This window comes from Lissotriton vulgaris, chromosome 3_2 (assembly GCF_964263255.1).
Source record: "Lissotriton vulgaris chromosome 3_2, aLisVul1.2, whole genome shotgun sequence".
Taxonomy (NCBI): Eukaryota; Metazoa; Chordata; class Amphibia; order Caudata; family Salamandridae; genus Lissotriton; species Lissotriton vulgaris.
Window position 1 is genome coordinate 204,847,942 of NC_141690.1, and position 23,045 is coordinate 204,870,986.

A 23,045-nucleotide genomic window follows, 5' to 3' on the forward strand; every position below is an offset into this window, starting at 1 on the left:
TCCCCTTTCTTCAGTAAAGGAAGTACTTGTTGGAGCGTGACCATGTGGAAATGTTCTGAATTTATGTATGCATTGAGAGGTCTGAGGTCTAAAATTGGTCTTAGAGACCCGTCTTTTTTGGGAATTAGGAAGTATAGAGTATACTCCTGTCCCTTGCTGATCATTTGGAACCTTCTCTATAGCATGCTTTTATAGCAGTGATAGTACTTACTGTTTTGACAATGTTAGATGATCTGGACTCATTGGACGCTGTCTGAGGGGGGATGTTTGGTGGGGTAGCTGTGAGTTCTAGGCAATAACCATGTTGGATAATTTGTCTCACCCACTTGCCTGACGTGATGTTTTCCCAGACAGGTAGGAACTGTGATAGACGTCCCCCGACCGGTGTTATATGGTCTGGGGGGATTTGTATTAAGTCACTGTTTTGAGGTTGGGGAGTTGCGGTTGTTATTATTTCCGCGACCTCTACCCTTGTTGTTGTTACCTCTGTAACTGCCTCTTGAATTACCTCTGGGTGATGTTGGTGTAGAAGAGGTAGATTGCTGGCTTGTGCCTGTATTCTTTGACCCGCCTCTATAGGTGGACCTACGAAAGGAATCCCTTTGTGTTGGCTGTTGTAATGCTCCCATTGATTTAGCGGTTTGTGTCTTTTTTCATCTTTTCTAAAGTCTCATCTGTACCGGAGCCGAAAAGTGTTTTTTGATCAAACGGTTGGTTCAATAAAGAAGTTTGTACTTCTTGTTTGAACCCTGAGACCCTAAGCCATGCATGTCTTCTTAACAGGATACTGGTGTTGATGGATCTTGCTGCAGTGTCTGCCGCGTCTAAGGCGCACTTAATGGAAGTGTTGGTTATTATCTTCCCTTCTTGAATAAGCTGGTCTGCCCTTTTTTGATGTTCCTTAGGGAGATGTGTGATGAGTTTTTCTAACTCACCATAATGCGCTCTATCATAGCGTGCAAGTAGCGCTTGTGTATTAGCTATGCGCCAGCTGTTTGCTGCTTGGGATGCTACTCTTTTGCCTGATGCATCTATTAACTTGGACTCCTCATCAGGAGGAGGAGCTTCTCCTGTAGATAATGAGTTTGCTCTTTTACGAGCGTTTGTGACTACAAGCGAGTCCAGAGGTACCTGTCCCTTGATAAATATTGGGTCCTTTGGGGCTGCCTTATATTTTTTTATCAATTCTTGGTTTTAATACCCTAGCCCTCACAGGGTCTTTGAATATGTCTGCTGTGTGATTGAGAAGACCCTTTAGCATATGTAGTGTTCCTGATGTTCTTTGTGCAGCAGGTAGCGTTTCTAAAAGGAAATCCTCTATTTGAGGTTCTGCGTGTAAATCTACCTTATGGTATTTTGCTGCCCAATTAATCAGCTGTACAAAACCTGTATTATCATCAGGTGGTGAAGGTTTTGAGGGGTATAATTCTGGGTGGTTATCATCTGACCGTGGATTATAATTTTCCCATGGGTCTTCATCTGGGACAGTGTCGTCATCCCCATGAAGTTCTCCCTCCCCTGTATCACGGTCTACATCTGTTTGAGGTGTAGATGGTCTTGGTGTAGAAGGTGGAGGAATAGCTGGCATAGTGTGAGGAAGAGGAGAAGAGGGTGTGTCTCTAGGTCGAGGAGAAAGGGGAGGAGTTGTATTTGTCCCCATTGTTCTCTTTTTAGGAGGAAGAGCTTTGTCATCTAGCTGTTCATTCCTCCACTTTTTCGGTGATTTTGTCACCACTTTGCCAGTTTGCGGATCGATAAACAAAGTTTTTTTGTTTTGGATCTGTCTGCTGCTCCTGTGTCGGTACCGATGTTTTTGGTTCCGAAAGATGCCTTTGCTTCTGACCGTCAATGTTCTGTGTTTTCGGCACCGAGAATTTGCTTGATTCCGATTTTTTCAGTGTCGAGTAAGTCTTCGACGTCGAAGCATGTTTCGGTTTCGACATAGAATGTTTCGACGGCGAGCTTTCCTTTGTATGGAGCTTCGGTGTCTATGTCGACCGTTCCTCGGATCCGACATGGTGGTAGGCCGAGAGTTTCTGTTTCGGTTTCGTTGCCGGGCCCGAAGGCGTGGCGTCCGAAACTTTCTTCGGTACTCTGACCGGGCTCAAAAGCGGGGTCGGTACCACACGGGGTCGGTTTTTTGGTAAGGGGACGTCATCACTCACGGTTTGTTGAGTGTCGATTTCTTCGACATCAGACTCGTCCACTTCTGACCAAGACTCGTCCTCATGTTCCTCTTCTTCTTCGGGGTGCTGGGCCTCGAACAGCTCCGGGATTGCCTCTGACTGCATTCTCTAAACCTCGTGTCTTCGGGCTCGACGGTTTCTAATCGTCGACTTGGAGGAGAATGCTGCGCAGGCTTCGCAGTCCCTGGATTCAAGTTCAGGTGATAGGCAGAGATTGCACACCTCGTGTAGGAACTTAGCACCACACGTTGGATATCTCTTAAATAGAGTCCTTTCCATGGACTCCGGGCTGGACTACGTCGAGAAAGGCCTCCCGGTCTCGTTGACGTAGAAGAAAATGTTTATTGTTGGAGTCGAAACGCGTCGGAATGGAAATGAAATCGCGTTCGATAACAATACCGTCGAATTGGAAAGGGAATATGCGCCGAAATATCACTTTTTCTCGAAGTTGATCCGGAGCGCTTCGATCCTCATCCGAACCCGATGGCGGAAAAAAACAATTTAGGATGGAGCCGATGCCCATGCGCACTAGCACCCAAAGGAGGAGTCACCAGTCTCGTGACTACAAAAGACTTCTCCAAGAGAAAAAAAAGTGCTATCATCCGAGCCCAACACCAGATGGCGATCTATTCATAAATGTACCATCTGCAGCCCATATGCCTCGAACATATATTATTAAAATATTCCTGCTTGGCTGCCCTGCCTTTGGAATGACTTCCTTGTCTTACGCAGGGAGCCAGGGCACTTCTGATACCTGGGTGTGCAGGTGTGTGCTCAAAGATTCTCAATTACACCTCAAACTAAACAGACGGGTCGAAGCACTGAGGCGGTCGGTGGCCTTCTGGAACACACTGCCAATCTCATTGATGGTCAAACTGGCAGCAACCAAGATGGTGGTGCTGCTGCCAAGTTGCCTGTACATGCTTAAAAATTTGTTGGGCCCTATCCCCACACGGGTATAAAAGCAGTTGAACTCTGTACTGGTGTCCCTATATTTGGCCAGTCGTCGCAGTAGAGTGGCTTTGGACACACTGAACCGGCTGTAGGAGGCAGACGCAAGTGAGGGCACTGCCGAAGGGCAGACAAATTGATATACCAGATAACAGCCTCTTTGATATATGAATTTGATATGCCATATGTCCTGCTCGTATCTTTGTACTCTGCTGTAAATTCTACCTGTTTGCACAGGTCGAAACTGTACACTTTGTTTCAGAGTTCAAAAAACTGCATTACAATTTTCACAATATAAATACATTATGTTGGGACAAATCTAACCAAATATAAATTGGCTACTGCAGGACAATGTTTGACTAAAGAGAAATAAAGCAGTAAATGCTTTAATACAGTACACTTCAAATTAACATTTATACACATAAAGTGCAAAGGATAACATGATGGCATTTCAGACAATTAATTTCTTTATACATGATTAAGCCTTTTCTCTTTAAATTGTTTAAAAACAGTTTATGAAAATGTAAGCCTACTTACAGTAACAGCACCAAACTGTTCCAAGTAATCTATTTCCGTCGGTTGTCCGAATCCAACTAGAAAGACATTTTAGAAAATGTATTTTGTATGTAAATTCAGCTACAACTTACAGAATGGTCACACTATAGAACTAGGGCATATAAAAACAAAATACCTGAAATGATATGTACTTGCTTGAGATACTGGTTCTCAATCAAGTGAATTCTCTCAAATTATATAGAGCAGACTACCTCTTTATAAGTGCAGGAAGACAGACTATTACAATTCACTTTGGATTCATAACAGACAGCACCCAATAGAAGAAATGTTTTAATAAAGAAACACAAACTAAAGGTAATAACAGAAATTAATAGCTTGAAAAATTACAAATCTAACAGAAAAGGTACTCCGTCATAAACTATAGAGAACGTAAACTTGTACTCTGTTCATCTGTGAGAATGTCCTTCTTGGGACTAGTTAGACATACTTAAGAATCTGCAAAAAAAGCAATAGTAGAGAAAGACAAACTACTTGCTTGTAATCTACGTTTTCAGACATGGGAATCTTCCTTTAGGTCTTAAATTGGTAGTGGATGAAAATTAGTGTCTGGAGTGGACTATTCACAATAACAAAGCCAGAGACAGAACTTTCTGAAAATCCAGATTTTTTTCCTTCAATTTGCTCGCTTTCCAGAATAACAGCGAGGCAAATTGTTACTTTCATATAACTAGAATCATTAGATAGTCTAACAATAGACTGAATGGCTGACACGTCAAGAATATGCCTTCTTGTGGAGTTTTAATAGGGAGCGCTTAACACCGGGGAAGTAAATTGCAGTATTTTGTTAGTTTCAGCCATCCTTCTGTAAAAGGAAGCAAGTTTAAAGCATTGTCAGAGCAGTTTCTTTAAATTATTCAATATATATGATGAAATGTTTGATACTGAAGCCAATGCTGATGGTAGCTTCAGCGTTGTATAGGGCTCTGAAGTCTGTGTGGTGAATAACAGTCTCATAATGGTGAATGACAAAATCTGGAGAGATGACCTTGTTCATCAGATCTCCCTTTGGTATAGACATGTGTGGATTGGGACTTCACCCAAGAGTATCATCCACTGTTGTGCATTTTGGCTTTTTTTCTTCAGAGAAAGATTCACTCTTTAAGAGTTTCTTTAACTTCTTGCAAACATGCAATTTTATAAGAAATGGGATCACGGTAGCCAAATCAAAGAACCCTTAAGAGTCTTGAACACATTTCATCCTTTGTTTTACGACACCTGACAAAGTAGTAAGTTATTCTTAACATTACCAAGTACACAAATGTTTATGGCTTAGACACATGAAGAAGGACAAGTTAATTTAATTTCTTCGGCATTTTATTTTCTACATTGATAATCGGAAACATTAAAATAGAGTAGCAAGCACATCCCTAAACACTAGCAGCTCTTTCTAAGAAAATAATTCCATAAAACAAACTCTTCTTCCAATAAAAGGATAAACCAGAACAGTTTCTTAAAGCAATTTGATCCACACAGGGGTCAGCTCTAGCGTTAGAATCCAAACAGTGGCTTCTGATATAAAAATATTTCCTTTTGACTGGTCCACAGAAACCCACCAAGGATATGCGCTTTAACAAGGTTGCCTTCCCTTTGGTTGAATGGGCTTTGGCCTACCTAGAAACTACTTTGCTATTTCACAAATGGTATTGCAAAATAATTAAATCTTGTTTGCATAGCATGTCAGCTGCCTTAAGAAAGAAGTCGCTCATCCTCAGTAAGGTACAAAGCACATTATACAGAGGGAACTCTGAAACCAAGTGTTCAGCATGCTTTCAAAATTGTAAATAATGAGTATTTTCCTTAGCACAGTGGGAAATGTATTCCAAAGCTTTGACTCTAGGAATGAAAAGTAACAGCCACCTCTTCTGACTCTGCAAACTACTGGAAGTTGCAGGAGGTAGAGGTTGGCAAGTTGGGGTAATTTGGTCAGCTGATGAGTTAGGAGTCAGTTTCCAAAAATACAAAAGTCTTGCTGCAAGAAGGCCCAACGGGCAAGGACTAGAGATTAAGTAGATGCGATGTTCTACTGGCAACCACAGTAGCCTGTTTAGATGGGGAAGGACATTCTGCGTAAGGAATTTTGAGAATGTCTGGGTGCAACGTTTTGGGCAATTACAACTTGCGCTTAATGTACTCTGGGAGACCAAGACATTATCGTAGTCAACCTACCAGGAAAGCTATGGCGAGATCTAGTATGGAAAGATTAGATAGAATTAGCTTGCACATTAATGATCATTTATGAACTCAAGGTTTAAGTTCAGTCTTGACAGTTGCAAAACTCGACTAATACGATTTCTGAGAGCAATAGTTTACCCCAAAAATTACTGGCCCTTGATGGCTACTCTGTCTTTGATTTGTTGAGTCAGGATTGGATTCAAACAGGTTTTGGTTGCTGCAAGGGTCCAGTACCCCAGGTATTGGGGCTGTGTTGCTCCGTTTGGACCTGGCGTCTTCTCACTTGATGGGGAGACAAATCTGACCTTATGGACACAGTGACTGCTTCCTTGGCGGCTGCTGAGTCAGTGAGACAGAGTGACAGAACAGGTGACAAGACTTTGCTGTTTGGGGCTTGCACACTGTAGTGGAGTAGCTCCTTTACTCCACGGAAGACTGCTGACAATGTGCGTAGTGCTGGCAGCCCACCTGAGTTTTTGGCAGATGCACACAGGAAGGAAGAGTTTGTTGTGATTGGGACAGGTGCCGGCAGGGTTTGGCACCAAAAAGTCCACAGATGGACCTCATTTCTTGCTTTCTTCGCTCTTCTTTGTCCTCTTCCTTATGTCGGTCGAATCGGAGTTCCTGGAAACAAGGTTGACATCTACTCAATTTAGGGGCATTAATGGGAGTGTAAGCTAGTAGATAATGGGTTACTTACCTTTGGGGTGCCTAACCCCCCTATATGACCACTTCCTGTGGGGAGTGGGCATAACCATGAACCAGTGTATCTAATTCCACCAAAACCCAAGACGATGGAAATCTAATTTTTTTGTTCACTTCAGGTAGTTCTCCGGAGGTGTTTAATTGGACTGATAATGAACACTCCTAGTTAGCTAGTTTTTCCACCTGTCCTGTGCAGGGGGTGGCATTTCCCTTGTTATGGCAAAATGCCGGGTTTGCATACGAAAGGCGGCAGAGGCCTTTGAATCCTCTTGCCTTGATATGCCGATTACTAGCCATACTGCTTGGAAGACATGACACCTCAATCCAGGACAGGCATTGTTTCGGACCTCAGAGGGCAGGCTCTCACCTCCAGGGGGTCAGAAACATCTGTGGGGACAGGCTAGTCAATACCAGTCAGGCAGCAAACAAAAGGTTGGAAGGTTTTAAGGGGCACTTCTAAGGTGCCCTCTGGGTGCATGTCTTAATAGATCTACTACTGGAATCCATATGGATTTATTAGGACAAGGTGTTTGATTCCAAACACCATAGGTTTCAGTGTATCCCTCATGTAACTGAGGAACTCGTAATAACCAGTGTCCAGTACATGTACCCAAGATGGCTTCCCTGTTCACCATCTAGCAATTTGACTGCATAGCACAGGGTCATATTGTCCTTCATGTAAAGCGCTCTGATACCTCCGGGTCTACCAGCGCTATATAAAACTTTTAAAATCAAATTTAAAAAATACTCTTCGAGCCCAGTACTGGGCCACAAGGATGACTTGTGCCCGGTCTCGCCTGATCTTCAGCACTCTGGGCAGAAGTGGAATAGGCGGAAAGGCGTACAACAGACCGCAAATCCACTCGCGACAAAAAGCGTCGCCGAGCGAGTGCCGCCTTGGAAATTCCAACACGCAGAACTGATTACATTGTGCGTGCTCTTCGGTGGCGAATAGATCTAACCTAGGCTCACCCCACTGCTGTAAGAGACCTTGCACCACCTCTGAGTGAAGAGGCCATTCGTGATCCATCATGCAAATGCAGCTGAGTTTGTTAGTCCTGGAGTTCGAAGAACCTGCCAGGTGTTGAACCACAAGGAAAACGCCCTGATGTTCTAGCCAGGTCCAGAGATGCAGAGCCCCTTGACATAGGGTCCACGACCCCACCCAGCCCTGTTTGTTGCAGTACCACAAGGCGGTGGTGTGGTCTGAACACCTGCACTACTCTCCATTCGACAGAGGGAAGGAATGCCTTCAGTGCAAGCCGGATCGCCCGAAGCTCCAGAAGGTGGATTTGGAGCTTGGGCTCCGCCTGAGACCAGAGGCCTCTGATCTCCTCTCCGATGTGGCCACCCCATCCCAGGAGGGACGCATCAGTGACCACTGTAAACTCCGGTTGGGGAAGGAAGAGGGATCTGCCGTCGACCCAATGCCGGTTCGTGAGCCACCACTGCAACTGTTGTGCAGTGCCCTCCGAGATCTGAACGTGATCAGACTGTTTCCCCTGATGATGCGCCCACCGGAACCTCAGGTTCCACTGCAGAGCCTGCATATGCCATCTGGCAGGATTACAGGAGGCCATGAGGCCCAGCAGCCTCAGAGTCACTCTGACCGAAACCCGGGACAAGGGCTGAAAGATCGGAATCAGAGCCAGAATATCCTGGACTCGCTGTTCGAGAGAATAGACCCGAAACTGCGCTGTGTCCAGAACCGCTCGGATAAAGAGGAGCTTTTGAGAGGGAATCCGGTGCGCCTTTGGCATGTTGATGGAAAACCCCAGCAAATGCAGGTCGGCCGTAGTCTGGAGGTGGGAGACAACTGTCTGGGGCGATCCCGCTTTTAACTACCAGTCGTCAAGATAGGGGGAAGACTGAAACCTCTGATCGGCACAGATGAGCTGCGACTACCACCATCACTTTCGTAAAGACCGAATGGAGCACGGTGAACTGAAAATGCTCGTGGCCTACCGTGAACCGCAGGTAACACCGGTGGGCCCGCAGGACTGGGATGTGGAAATAAGCATCCTGCAAGTCCAGAGCTACCATCCAGTCTTGTGGATCGAGAACAGACAAGACCTGAGCCACAGTGAGCATCTTGACCTTCTCTTTGCGGTGGAAGCGATTGGCATTCCGGAGGTCTAAGATAGGACGTAGGCCCTTGTCCTTCTTGGGCAACACAAAGTAATGGGAATAGCAACAACGACCTACTTCTGGCATCGGAACGTGCTCGATGGCTCCCTTGGCCAAGAGCCACAACTTCCTGCTGAAGAAATACCAAGTGATCCCCCGACATGCGGTGGTACCGAGGTGGCATGGCTGGAGGAGTAGTCTCGAAGGGAAGGGAGTAGCTCCTCCGGACTCTCTAAAACACACCTGTCCGATGTGATAGTGCGCCAGTGGGGGAGGTGATGGCGAAGCCTCCCGCCCACTAGCATTTGATGGGCCTGAAATTTCAGGCTAGGAAGGTTTGGAGTCGGGGGTGGAGGTGGACTGATCCGCCCACTGGCACCTTGGGCCGCCATGGCGGAACCCACGTCCGTGCTTGGATTGTTGCTGGCAGGCTTGTGGCTCTGTTGCTAAAGCTGCGGGCGCCCCTTTTGGTGCCACAAAAAGGAGCGAAAAGCAGAAGGCGGAGGAAGGCGGACTGCAGACAGCCTCAAGGACTTGGCCGTAACCCGCGAGTCCTTAAAGTCTGCTTTGTCACCGAAGAGGCAGCGGCCATCAAAAGGAATGTCCATAAGTGTGTTTTGGACATCCCCCGAAAATCCAGTTGTCCTCAACCAGGGGTGGCGTCGAACAGCCACCACGTTGCAATCGATCGGCCCAGTGTCTAGGCCACAACAAATCATGAACTTAGCTGCGTCTATCCCCTCTGCAACAGCCTGAGAGAAGCTATCCAAGCCTCCCCAGGACACTGAGGCAGCACTTGCGCCACCTATCCCACAGAGTGGGAATAACGGTCCAAGAGACATGCAGTGTTAACTGACCGCATATTTAACAACAAGGGGTGGTGATGGACAGAGTTTCTGAATTAAGCAGAATACTCTCACCCAGTCAAGAGATCAGGGCTAGATCCAACACCGTTTTTCAGCTCACTGCACCGCACCAGCTCAGAACCTGGCTATATGCAAATTAGTCTGTTCCTGTCCCAGTGCATGATGGGAACAGGGCAAACCAAACTACCAAGCCAATTCTTACACTGGGAAGGAAACAAGCTACCGGGTACCGGTTTCTGGCATTTCAGCCGTCGTCGGCCCGGCTTGCTTGAATCCTGATGGTGCAATGAGCAGGGGACTCACATCTGAGTATACCCTTCCACGCTTAGGGTGGACAAAATATTTAACAACAAGGGGTGGTGATGGACAGAGTTTCTGAATTAAGCAGAATACTCTCACCCAGTCAAGAGATCAGGGCTAGATCCAACACCGTTTTTTTAGCTCACTGCACCATCCCAGCTCAGAACCTGGCTATATGCAAATTAGTCTGTTCCTGTCCCAGTGCATGATGGGAACAGGGCAAACCAAACGACCAAGCCAATTCTTACACTGGGAAGGAAACAAGCTACCGGGGACCGGTTTCTGGCATTTCAGCCGTCGTCGGCCCGGCTTGCTGTAGCCAGGTTCTGAGCTGGGATGGTGCAGTGAGCTAAAAAACGGTGATGGATCAAGCCCTGATCTGTTGACTGGGTAGGAGTGTTCTGCTTAATTCAGATACTCTGTCCATCACCACCCCCTTTTCTGAATCGTGTTAACTGACCGCAGCGCAGAACTGGCGGAAGAAAAAATCTTCTTTCCAAACCGATCTAGTTTCTTGGATTCCCTATCCAGAGGTGCAGGAGGGAAGGCAGTCGGGGAAGCAGAGGCTTGGACAACCAAGGTCTCGGGGGTGGGGTGTAGTGAAAGGAAAATGGGGTCACCAGGAGCCGGGCGATGGCGTCGGACCACGTTCCTATCCACAGGAGCCCCTGTGGTGGGCCTGGACCAGGTGCCCAAAAGGACGTCGGAAAGTGCTTCGTTGAAGGGGGAGTAGCGGCTCTGCAGAAGTAGCTGCTGGCTGAAGCCCTTCTGTCAGGAGGTCAGTCCTGACTGCCACAGTAGGGAGCACGAGGTGTAGAGCCACGGCCGCCCTACGCAACACCACAGCATAACTAGCGCCCTCCTCCGTAGCCACGGTAGGAGAAAGTATGCCAAGGTCTGGTGAGGTATCCAGACCACTGGCTTCCCCCAACTCTTCTGCCCAGTCCTGGTTATACTCTCAATCAGCTGCGAGAGGGTCCTCAGACCCCTCCCAGTCCTCCCCTTCCCCCTCAGGCCTTTCCACAGGCCTAAAATAAGGAACAGGGACATGGGGAAGTGGTGCTGTCGTTGGTGGAGGTGTTATGAAGTCAACCAGGATCCAGGTCTGGATCCAAGGGGGTTCTATGGCGGTGGGGCCAGAGCCGGCACAGACGCCGGGGCCGCCGGCGATGGAACGTGAGGACCCATAATTGGGAATGTGGGGCCAGAAGGCGCACCAGCGGGACCAGACGGCACAAAGAGGTGAGCCATGGCAGACAGGAACACCTGTAACTGTCCGGAGTTGCCGGCAGACCCGGAAAGGGCAGGTAGGTCGGCGGCGGTACCACAGGCTCCGCCGGAGCCGCGGGGGAGGCACCACCCGCACCATCAGCCGCGCCGTGCGACCTGCGATGGGAGGTCGGAGAACGAGGACATTTATTCGACTTCTTGTGCTTCGCCTTACTTGACCCACAGTGCAAAGACTTGGATCCCAGGGATCGATAATGACTCCACGCACGGTCCCTCGATCTCCCATGGGACCAGGACCTACAACGGTGTGGAGCCTACTGCCAGGCCTCCAGCAGCTTTCAGGACCGCACCTGCAGACTTCGGCACCATGGCCCGGCAGTCGGGGCACGACTTGGGGTCGTGGTAGCGCCTCAGGCAGAAAAGCCCCACTCGGTGCAGATCCACCACCGACATCATGCAATGACAGTCCTCGCATGACTTAAAACCGGGCATCCCAACTGCACCAGGAGTCGTAGACGCAATGAAAAAAAAACAGACAATGCGCCTCATAAAGTTAGTCAAACAATGACTGGGGGTACCTGCTCTTCCCGGATCTGGTTTGCTGGCGCGGAAAAATAAAGAACTGAAGTCAGCGCGTGTGGGCGTCGTATAAGTAGCGCCTGTGACGTCATCTCGGCGACCACAGCTCCGTCTGACGCGGAGATGCACAACGCCACCTACCAAGGCGCAGGGGTACTGCTGACGAAAACTTTCCGGATCCAGTCGGACGCCTGGGGGTAATTCTACGGTAAGCAATCTATCACTATGTTTTTTTTCAGACTCACATCGCACCCTCACAGCCAGACTACTCGACGCAGGGATACAAGGAACCGCCCTCGCCTGAAGCTGATCCCTTCTCTCCGGCAGAACCCAGAGGATCAGACTCCCGTCTTTCATCTCCGAACCCACTCAGATCAACTGCGGAGATCCCAAGGATCATCACTCAGCCCCACGCTCTTTAACATCTACATGGCCTCCTTTGCTGCCATCGTCAGACAACAGGGGCTCAGCATAGTATCTTACGCAGACACACAGCTTATCCTCTCCCTCACGAAGAACCCAGAAGACACCAGACTCTTTCCAAGAAGGAAAAAGGGACGTAGCCCCCTGGATGAAAAGCAGCTTCCTGAAGCTCAACTCGGGGGAAGACAGAGGTACTCATCCTCAGACCCTCTATCTTGTACGGCACCTGGTGGTCCTCCGCCTTTGGGAGTCCGCACACCAGTACAGACCACGCATGGAACCTCTGCATCATCCTAGAATCCTCCCTCACTATGACCCGCCAGATCAACTCCATCGCCTTCACCAGCTTAAACTGCCTCGGGATCCTCTGCAAGACCTTCAAATGGATACCCCCAGAATGCAGAAAAATGGTCACCCATGCACTAATAACTAGCAGATTGGACTACGGAAATAACCTCTACGCCGGAAACAGAACCCTCACATACAGGCTAAAGACCATCAAGAACGCAGCAGCCAGACTCTTCCTCGGAACCCCACGGCACAAAAAAAATAACCCAACACCTATGCACCCTCCACTGGCTCCCCGTCGAGAAGAGGGACCTTCAAAATGCTCACCCATGCCTCCAAATCCCTCAACAACTTCGGACACAAAAAATACCTTTAGTCTTCTTCCACGTACCCAAGAGAGACCTTCGCTCTGCAGACCTTGCCCTCGCAGAGACCCCCGCATCCGCAGAACCAGAGCAGGAGGAAGAACTTTCTCCTATGTCGCAGCCAGAGCCTGGAACGAGCTCCCAGTGAACATCAGACGCTCCCCCACCCTCCACACCTTTAGAAGGAGCCTCAAGACCTGGTTCTTCGATTGAACCGGAGCTGCGTCCCCCTTCCCCCACCAGCACCTTGAGACACTCACAGGTGAGTAGTGAGCTAAATAAACCCCCGATTGAGGTGTAGATTTTGCAGGCACAGGTTAAAGACCCTGCCCTTCTGCAACAGGAGATGCTCTCATGTGGGAGCCGGATTGGAAAGCAGATGCCGATGCCCAGAAGTTCCAAGCCAGACCAATAGGATGACTTGGGCACAGTCACTCAAACTTTTTTTGGAACCCACGGCAGGAAAACCTATGAGTTGTGTGCCCTTCCAGCTGGAATGTGTATCCTAGTGAGCGTTTACACAAATATCTAGCCATGGTTCTCATCACTGCTGGAAAATGAGCTGGGCCACTTCTGTGTGTTGGCACAATTTGAAATCCGCAAAACTCTGCCAGCTGGACTCACCCGCGCTGGCATTCAAGGATCTCTACAAATGGTTCACTATCAGAAAAATGCCCTTACACTTCAGCCAGCTATAAGGAGCAGAGGATGTTGGCACATAAATCATGACTTCACTCCACAATGATTGCTGCCGTACCACAACACGGTGTCCCAGAACATGCACCAGCCTCCCCTTGATGCATGACAGGATAGCCATCACCAGACAAATGGCCAACAACTCCAGCATTCTTACAGTAAGACAGATTTCCACCGGAGGCCAGTGTCCTCTGACCTAAACTTACCCCCAGACTACCTCCCCTGGCAAGCAGAGACATTTGTCACCATCATCAACTCTGGGTTTGGAAGACAGCTCTACCGATGGTCCTATTGAGATCTAGCAGACACCTTGCAGATTGTGTGCAGTTTCTCCCAAAAACTGAATGGAATGCAACAGGTTTCATTGGTACTGAGCTCTCTTTTTTAAAAAATATTTTTTTATTTGGTAATTTACAGTTGCAGATACAGACAGAGAGAAGAACAATGTTTAAAAAAGGAATTCAGTAATTATCAAAAACCGTTTTAGAAAAAAAAATACTTTGGATATGACATAAAAAAGACAAAGATCTATGACAGTTTGGTCCTGATAACACTCATTTATCCACATTCTCTATTGTCTTTCTCCAATTTTCAATTGGTTTCCAGATCTCAATACCACGTGCTCTAGACTTTGTCCCTTTACAGGCAAAAATCGCCTTTTCTTGATTGTACATACCTAACAGCCGGGACAGCCAAATCTGGAAGTTAGGGGGATCAGCATCCTTCCAACAGGCGGTTAGTGTTATTCTATATATTGCCGTACCCAAGAAGAGTGATACTTCTTCCGCCTTAGTATGGCTCAGAGTATTATCGTAGCCCAAAATATAGAGGGTGGGAGATTCGGCTACTGGATGCCCGAACACTTCCTGCCAGAACCCAGCAATCATTGTTCTAAGTGCTAGTAGTTTATCACATTCATAGAGCATGTGTAACAGATTTGCTGCTGCTTTACCACACCTTGGACACTCTGAAGTGGGCCTTATCCCCTAAGAGTAGAGTTTGGCGGGAGTAAAATACAAATCATAAATGGTTATATATAATTGAGCTTTCAAATTAGAAGACATAAAAAGCTGTGTCGATAGTATCAGCGACATGTCAATATCTACGTTGGGATTATTTAGTTTCCTCGACCAACCCACTTCGGTAGATTCTAAATCATCTTGTTGATTTTCAATTAAGATGTCTAGATAGTACCTATCCTAGTGGTGGATCTAGACAGACAATCTATTAAAGGGATATTATCCAGAAAAATATTAGCAGCTTTTGAATTTAAGATTGTATTGATTTGTATAAATTTGAATACACTGTTATTCCGGATAGCAAATTTGGATTGAAGTTGTTGAAATCTTTGACCATAAGTGGGAGTCAGAAAATCTCCTATTGTTAGTACTCCTAACGTTTCCCAGCATCTAGAAATGACGTCATATATTTGTGGTGGTAATATTAAGGAGTGCCATAGTGAAATATATCTATTATATTTAGGGATTTTCATATATCTCGTAATTTTCCTCCACGTTACCCATGCGTTTGATATAACCTTGAACTTTACTTTCTTATAATATGAGGGTTCAACCTGTTTCAGTAAAAGACCATTAGCCCTATCAACGATGGACAACTCATAGATTGAAGGTATGTGATTAGCCCCCACCTCATTTTCCAGCGGTTTCACATGAAATAGTAACATCATCTGTTGTAGAAGAGCAGCCCATGAATAAAGTCTCAGATCCGGTATTGCTAGTCCTCCTCTAGTGATGGGTAATGAAAACTTCCGGATAGATCTCCTTACCTTCCCATATCCCCACACAAATTTACTCAATTGGGATTCCAATCCCTTTAAAATGTTAACTTTTCACTAGAAGAGGAATCGCTCGAAACAGGTATAAGACCCGGGGTAAAATATTCATTTTGAGGAAATTGCCTCTTCCGATGATTGAGAGGTGTAGTCCATCAATCCTTTTGAGATCTTTCTTTACTTTATGGAGGAGTGGTTCATAGTTAATTTTCACAATCTCGTCTATTTTGGCGGATATTCGAACTCCCAGATACACAGCGGATTCTACCCTTCTGGGATCAATGAAGTATACATTATTTGTGCAGATAACCATCGTTTTGTCCCTGTTTAGAGAGTATCCTGATATTTGGCCGAAGGCTTGGGTAGTTTGTTCTATTGCTAATATAGCCTCAGTGGGCTGTGGTGTTATTACTGCCACATCATCGGCGTATGCTAATATTTTTGTATGGTAGGGGCTCGATGTTACTGGTTTAATCGCCTCAGCCTTTAGTAGTTTTAAAATAAGAGGATTTATGTAAAGAGCAAAAAGGATCGGACAGCAAGGGCATCCCTGCCTAGTCCCCCGAAATATGTCAAAAAATCCGGATTCCTGGCCCATCACCAATACCTTAGTCTTCGGTGAGTAATACATTGCCTTAATTGATTTCATTAAGCAAGGTCCAACATTATTTTGTTCTAGTATTGCCCACATGAATGCCCATGAGACCCTGTCGAAGGCCTTCTCGGCATCCAGGAGGACCATCGACATCCGGACACCCGTAGCATTTGCGGCATCAAACAGTGAAATAGCGCGTCGGGTATGATCCGTAGTGCCCTTGCCCGGAATGAACCCATGTTGCCAGGGGGAGACCAGATGTTCGATGATCCCCCTGAGCCGATTAGCCAAGATCTTAGAATAGAGTTTTGAGTCAGAATTTATTAAAGAGATAGGTCGATACAATGAGGGCAGCTGAGGGGGCTTATCTTTCTTTTGGAAGATTACAATATTAGTTTCCTGCCAAGACCTAGGAGGGATGCCACTTACTTGAATTCCAACAAATAAATCAAGAAGCAGAGGCGTTACGATATTACCCAGAATTTTATAGAACTCGAGTGGTATTTTGTCGGGCCCTGCTGCTTTTTCTGAAGCTAACTCTGCAAGAGCAGCTTCCACTTCTGTTTGGGTTATTTCTCTTTCTAGATCAAGCCTAGTAGCATTATCCATTCCTACTGCATCTTCTTGCTCGATTGCCCATTTGGATAGTATTTTTTTGATCGCGTTGGGATTTATAGAATCCTCGTTTTTATATAATTTCCCATAATAATTTTGAAAATCTTCTAAGATCGTTTCGGGTGTTGTAAATTCTTGGCCTTCTGACTCAAAGCGCGTAATCGAATTAAGAGATTGACTTTGGCGAGTTCGGAGTGCCAATTGCTTACCCACCCTATCTCCCATTTCATAGATCTTATTTCGGTGGGATTGGTATAATTCAGCCATCCTTTGGGTAAGATTACTATTTATCTCTGCTTTTAGTATCGCCATATCTCTTAAAACTGAGCCACCGTCCTTTTTTTGTGCTATTAGACTAGTGTGTTTCTCTTCTAGTTCTGCTAATTTTTGTATTTGTAATTCATTAATCCTTGCCACCTCTTTCCTCTGTCTGGCCACATAGCGAACTGTCTCCCCACGAATTGCAGCCTTAAAACAGTCCCAGCCCATATTGATAGATGTGCTATATCGATTATAGTCGAAAAATTCCTTCGACCAATTTTTCATATATTCTACATATTCATTATTTAGAAGCAGTTTTTTGACAAAGGACCAACTTGAACGAGGTCTGGACATGTTGCTTAAATAGAGAGTAAGAGATAGGGGATTATGGTCCGAAATAGTTTTTGGTAGTTTACTGATTTGTGCCGGACTTGCCCGATTATTTGACCTTAAAATATAGTCGATACGAACATATTTATTATGAGGGTGCGAGAAATATGTATACCCTGGGTTTTGACCCTGCTTTATGTCCCATAAATCGACCAGACCTAAACTTTCTTTTAGTTGGGAAACAGCACTATAAACTTTTGGCTTACGACCAACATATTTAAATCGCACTTGTTTATGTAATGCACTTGCTCTGGGTAGGGAGATATTAAAGTCCCCACAGAAGATCAGTACCTGAGGCCAGGAAGCTAGTTCTATCTCCAGGTCATTAAAGATTGATGGATCATCTTGATTAGGGGCGTAAATGGAACATATTGTGATTCCGCTCTTAAGCTCCGCGATCACCCACCTGCCTAGAGGATCAGCTAGTTTACGCGTAGCCTCCCCCAAAAAAGATCTTGCTAGTATGGCGAACCCCTTTGTCCTCGTAGTTTGGCTAGTACAAACCAGTAAGTTAAACCCCGGGGCCTTCAGTACTTCCCGTTCTGCCCATGAGATGTGGGTCTCCTGGAGACATATTATATCGAACGAGTTTGTCCGTATTAGCCCCCACATTTGTTCCCTTTTTCTCCTATCATTGAGCCCCGCCACATTCCAGTAACACATTTTTATCCTAGCCATATTATTGTATTATTACATTTTGATGCATATCTGTTATAGAAAATAAAAAAACAGAAGCAAATCAAATCATCCAACTCCTTAACATTATTAACATTAGTATCACAATTTATAATTCTCAAAATGCATCTGGAACTGTAATCACCATATTTCTGAGCTTTCTCCCCCCTTCCTCCCTCTCGACCCCATCCCCTAACCCCACCTCCCCCTTCCACCCTTCGAGGCAACCTGGGTTTTGGCTCACCCAGTTGTTGATGGCTGTGTGGTCCGTACGCCTAAGCTTGCCCCTAGCCTGTTATTTTTTTCATCCAAGAAAATGTCAACCATATATCGAATAACAAAAATTTGACAGCACCATCATATTCTTTATATTTTAGTATTCTTTGCTAAATATTTTTATCATATTTGATCAATATACCGTTCATATCAATTTATTAGGTAGTTTGTAAGTGTTTGTACCATATCCAGTCCATACTGATTTTCCGCTTTCGTTTATTTGCCATTATTTTGTTTCGTTTTCTTTGCGACCTCCTTAAGGTAAGCCTCTGCCTGGATTTCACTTATAAAGCTCCTCGTTGAGCCTTTGTAGATTACTTTTAATCGTGCCGGATTTTGCATAAAGACCGTCGCTCCCAGCTTTTCAAAGGGTGCGAAAAGTTGTCTCATTCGCCATCGTCGTTCTACAGTTGCATGCGCAAAATCAGGTCTTGCAAAAAACTTGAACCCCTTGTATTCTCTTTTAGTTGTGGGTCTAGCCAGGTCATATATAGTGTCACGTACTAGATAATTTCCAAAGTTCACTAGGAATGCTCTGGGGTATTGTAATGATTTATCTGAGCGTTTTGATACTGACAGAGGAAAACGATGTGCTCGACAGACTTCTCTGTCCATTTCCCAAGAATTAAGTTCCGGGAAGGATGATTTTAAGAGGTTGGACATGAAGCCTCTTGGGTTGCTTCCCTCTGAGCCCTCGGGGATCTTAAGAAATCGAAGATTATTTCTTCTTGCTCGATTCTCTTGGTCTTCGACCTTTGTCATTAAGTCCTTAATTATTCCTTCTTGGTCTTTTGCCTGCATTTGTAGCTTACTGACATCTGATTTCAGATTTTCCGCCCTGACTTCTACAGAACACATTCTGTCGGAGATCTCCAAACATGTACTACCTACTTTATTGATAGCACCTTCAAGTTTTTGGATAGCGACATGGTTCCTTTCGCTATCTTTTTTCACATCTTGATGGAAAATTTTAATTGAATTAAGAACTTCACTTAGTGAGGGCTCCCTGTGCCTCAACTTCTCTTCTTCATCCGGAATGTCAGTAATACACTTGTTCCTCTCAGATTCCAAATTTGATTTTCGATGGGGGCTTTTGCGTGAGAGTTTAGTTCTCCCTGTGATATACTCTGGGTTGCTCCCAGGATCTGTAGTTTCATTGTTAATTATTTTTGAGTGTCTCTTATGTCTGCTTCTTTTTTTCCCCAGTTTTTTTATTGGAGTGTTGTCATGTATGAGAGCATTTTTAGTTCCGATATCTGGCGAATAAGGTGCCTTCATGGGATGTTCCTCCAGTCTGGGATCTTCACTCTGAGCACTTTCTTCGCTGGATTTGCTGGAAATTGATACTCCAGTCTCATAGATCTCGGACTCAGACCCATCCGAGATTTCTTCTGGAGCTTGCCCTTCCACTGCTGGGCTTATATTAGAGACTGAATCCGTATTAGGAGCCAACTTGCTTTCTTCCCTTATATCGGTCTGCTCTTGGTCTACTGTTGGAGGTGTTGTTGGGGGTGCTGCTTGAATTGCTTGCGCTGCATCGGCGGTGGCGTCATTGTGGACGCCTTGTCGATCCATCGTGGTTGGTATTGTTTCATTGGGAATGCAAGACTGTAATCTATCTTTAATTGCTGGACTAAATATATTTAAGATTCTTGGTTGGGAATCCATCAAGTGACCAGTAATTTTAGCTGCAGCTTTTAAATTCTTTATCGTTTGTAATCTTTTTGCCTTTTTTTTCCAGGAGATCAAGGTTCTCTCTGCTTACAGATTCTTTTTCTGCCTCTTTTACTATCTCTTTTTCCTTTGTTTTCTTTTTTGATTTTTCGGTTTCTTTGCAGAGTTTTTGTTCGTTCTCGATGACTCGGTCTCTCCCATCCGGTTTGTTAGCTCTTGTATTGCCTTCATTATTTTCATCGCAGCTTTCCATTGCCTTGTAGCCCCTGGTTTTGGGTCGTCTGTGTCTCTTTTGTTTTCTGAAGTCCTTGTGAGTTATCTTGGAGATTTCCTCTGCCATTCGAGCTCTCTATCCTCTCTTGGCTTTCTAGTGTCTCTTGATCTCCCTGAGCCAGGGCTTTTGTTTTAGTGTCAGTCTTTACCTGTGTCTGAGTTTGGATTTGCGCTTGGTGTACTGAGCTCAATGAACTTCAGATATCACTGCAGAGCCAGCATAAGCCACTTGGTGCAATTGTCGAGTAGGATGCAGGAAGAAGGCCAAGAAGACTGATTGCTCTCATCGAGATCCAGTACCGAGACTGATACATCAGAATCAGAGCCCAAATGTACTGGATTTGTTGCAATAGAGGGAAGGCCCTGAATTGTACTACAACCAGGACAGCTCCAATGAAAGGAAGCCTCTATGAAGGAGTCCAGTTTGATTCATTAAATCAAGAACCCCAATGATGTCAGGAGTTTCACTGTCCTTCAACAGCCAGTCATGGAGATAGGGAAAAACTGGCATCCCTAAACTCCGAAGATAGGGAAAACCCTGCAAACATTTTTGTGAACTGTGAAGGGACTCTGGTGAGGCAGAAAGGAGCACAAACGGAAAATGTTACTGGCATACTGTGAGAAGCAGGCCTGGTATATGATTTCCACTAATGTAAGTGGGCACCTTGCACTAGTCCACACAACCCTTATAGTGATTTAAGAGGTATTAGACAACCTTCAAAAGCTCTCTAAGTGGTAGCTGTGGAGAGCAGCCTTCAGGCTTAGTCCAGAAGGAGTGTAAAGCAGCTTGTTTTACCAGAATACAATCTTATAGTATGTATTAGGTAAAAAAGAACCATACAAAGTATTTATAAAAATATGTATTTATTATATAACTAACACATAGAAATAGCACCTACCTAGAGATATGCACAATGCACACAGTACTTTAGCAAAGAAACATAGTAAATTGCACAAAATATAGTGGCCAGGGAAGGGGGGGGGGGCGGGTTGGGGGGTACACCAAACCATATACTAAGAAAGTGGTGTAGGAACCACCACTCTGGTGAAGGCCAGGTCGAGAGGATGTAGAAGTGCTGGGACGCCAAGGAACCACATAATGTGAGTAGACCGGGACCCCATGGAGAACGTGTGAAGGATTAAGGACCTTTCCCAGTAGAGCCTGAAGAAAACAAGCGGAAGACAGAAGGTTGGAAAGCCACCCTGCACGTGGATACCCTAGTACCCACGTTATCTACACCAGTGAAGCAGAGGGCATATGTGTGAAGTGGTGTTGGAAACCGCTGTCGAACCCAATGGAGGACTTCAGGAAAGTGACGCTGCTGAATGAGAAAGTGTACGGTGGAATCCAAATGTGGATTCTAGATGAGGTACCTGCAAGCAGAGAGGACAGAGTATGTCACTCAGGAGTGACCAGGAGACTTGGAAGACAAATGCCCTCTAATGTCGGGTGTTGCAAGATGGATGACGATAACATTGACTTTTTAGCTGAAAGGACCAGGCGATGTGGAGCAGGAGCCGCACACGAGCTGTTACATGAAGGATGTTGAGCGCTGATTGTTTGGTGTCTGGCGAGAGGACCTACAAGCCTTGTTAAATTAAATCCATGCAAGAATCGTAGAAGGAGCAACGTCAGGACCAGGGGACTCCCCAAAAGCAGGTGAGTCCGGGCAGGCCCAGAGCAATCAGGGTAGCCCAAAAGAAAAAACGGACCAGCAAATGCCACTTGGTGTAATCAATGAGAGTTTTAGTGGATTTTGCCAGTGGCTTAGTAGAGGTGGAGGCCAATTACAATGAAGATGCTCAGTTTGTTTGTCGATTCCTCGGATTGGGAGGAGGGGGGGGGGGGGGGGGGGAGACAATCAACTGCCTCAGAGCAACTGCCTCAGACTTCTGAAGTCACCTCAGCAGTCTTTCCTCAACCTTGGATGCTTTTGCAAGGTTATCTGCATGCTCGACAGTCTTTGGGTTTGTGATGTGGATAAAACAATATATGCACGTCCCAAGAGGATCATGTGTACACCCTCATTTTTTCACTTGCCTAAGACTTTTAAGAGGCTTCTTTCTAATATACATACTCCAATACTAGCTGCGAAAGGCATACATAACCCAAGAAAAGGCTTAAAGAAAGCTTGTTAAAGTACGACTGACCCATCAGAAGAGAGATAGAAATCCAAGGTGATCTGGTCTGTGGAAGGCTTCCAGTGCTCCTCAGTGGCTTGACTTTAGAAATATACCTTTGGTCCTAGCGGACTATAGTTGTATCTAGAGTACATGGTTTGTATCTTCACAGCAGAGGCAGTAGTGTGCCATTTCTCTGGTAATATATCACTGCGGAAATGTAGCTGGCTTGAATTCAGGTGTGCAGAACTGGAGAAATTTCGAGAACAGGTGAATCTTTCAAAACGGACAACACTGAAAGTTATAAAAAGGTAGTACTTCTGACACTGTGGGATATAGAAGTCATGAATTAGTTATTAAAACCCAGACTAAACTCAGCAGCGAGAGGGCTGGAAAGAGAAACGGACAAAAAAAAAACAGGGGAAGCTAGGTTATGGAGCCTGAATGCCTCGAATATGTTTAGGGAGTGGGACGCCATCAGCACATTCATCTGTGTCACATGGAACTCGAATGCTGCAATATTCTGCAACTAGGAATGAAATGTTAAGATTCTCCAGTATGAAGATATTTGCTACTTCTGAATGCACTGAACTCCTGTACTTGAGGAGGAGTCAACACTAGAGTATAAACTAATACAAGAAAGGTTCTTTTGTTACAATGTGCCCAGCATGTGGACTCACTGATAAGACAGAACATATTCTATTTTGCTTAAAGTAATCAAACCAGTATCTAAGTGGATAGTGTGTATGTGTAGTCTTGTGAACCTGATGGACTGTGTAAATATACTCAGAATCTGAAGCTGCGATTCTACTAGAGGGGATAGTGATTGCAGTTTCTAAATTTATTTGTAGAATGGCAAATTAGACAAAGCGATTGCTACCAGACTTGCTAGCAATATGAATTGAGTAC

General features: G+C 45.6%; 1 protein-coding gene across 4 annotated transcripts in view; it reads right to left on the reverse strand.

Moving 5' to 3' along the window:
- The window catches only part of TACC3 (transforming acidic coiled-coil containing protein 3), a 534,052-nt gene that overhangs the window by 305,353 nt on the left and 205,654 nt on the right, over window positions 1–23,045 (reverse strand). For all 4 annotated transcript variants that reach the window (XM_086964227.1, XM_086964225.1, XM_086964226.1 and 1 more), the window contains exon 7: window positions 3,675–3,730. In XM_086964227.1, coding sequence (XP_086820353.1) covers window positions 3,675–3,730 — 56 coding nt within the window. The remainder of the gene's footprint in view (window positions 1–3,674; window positions 3,731–23,045) is intronic.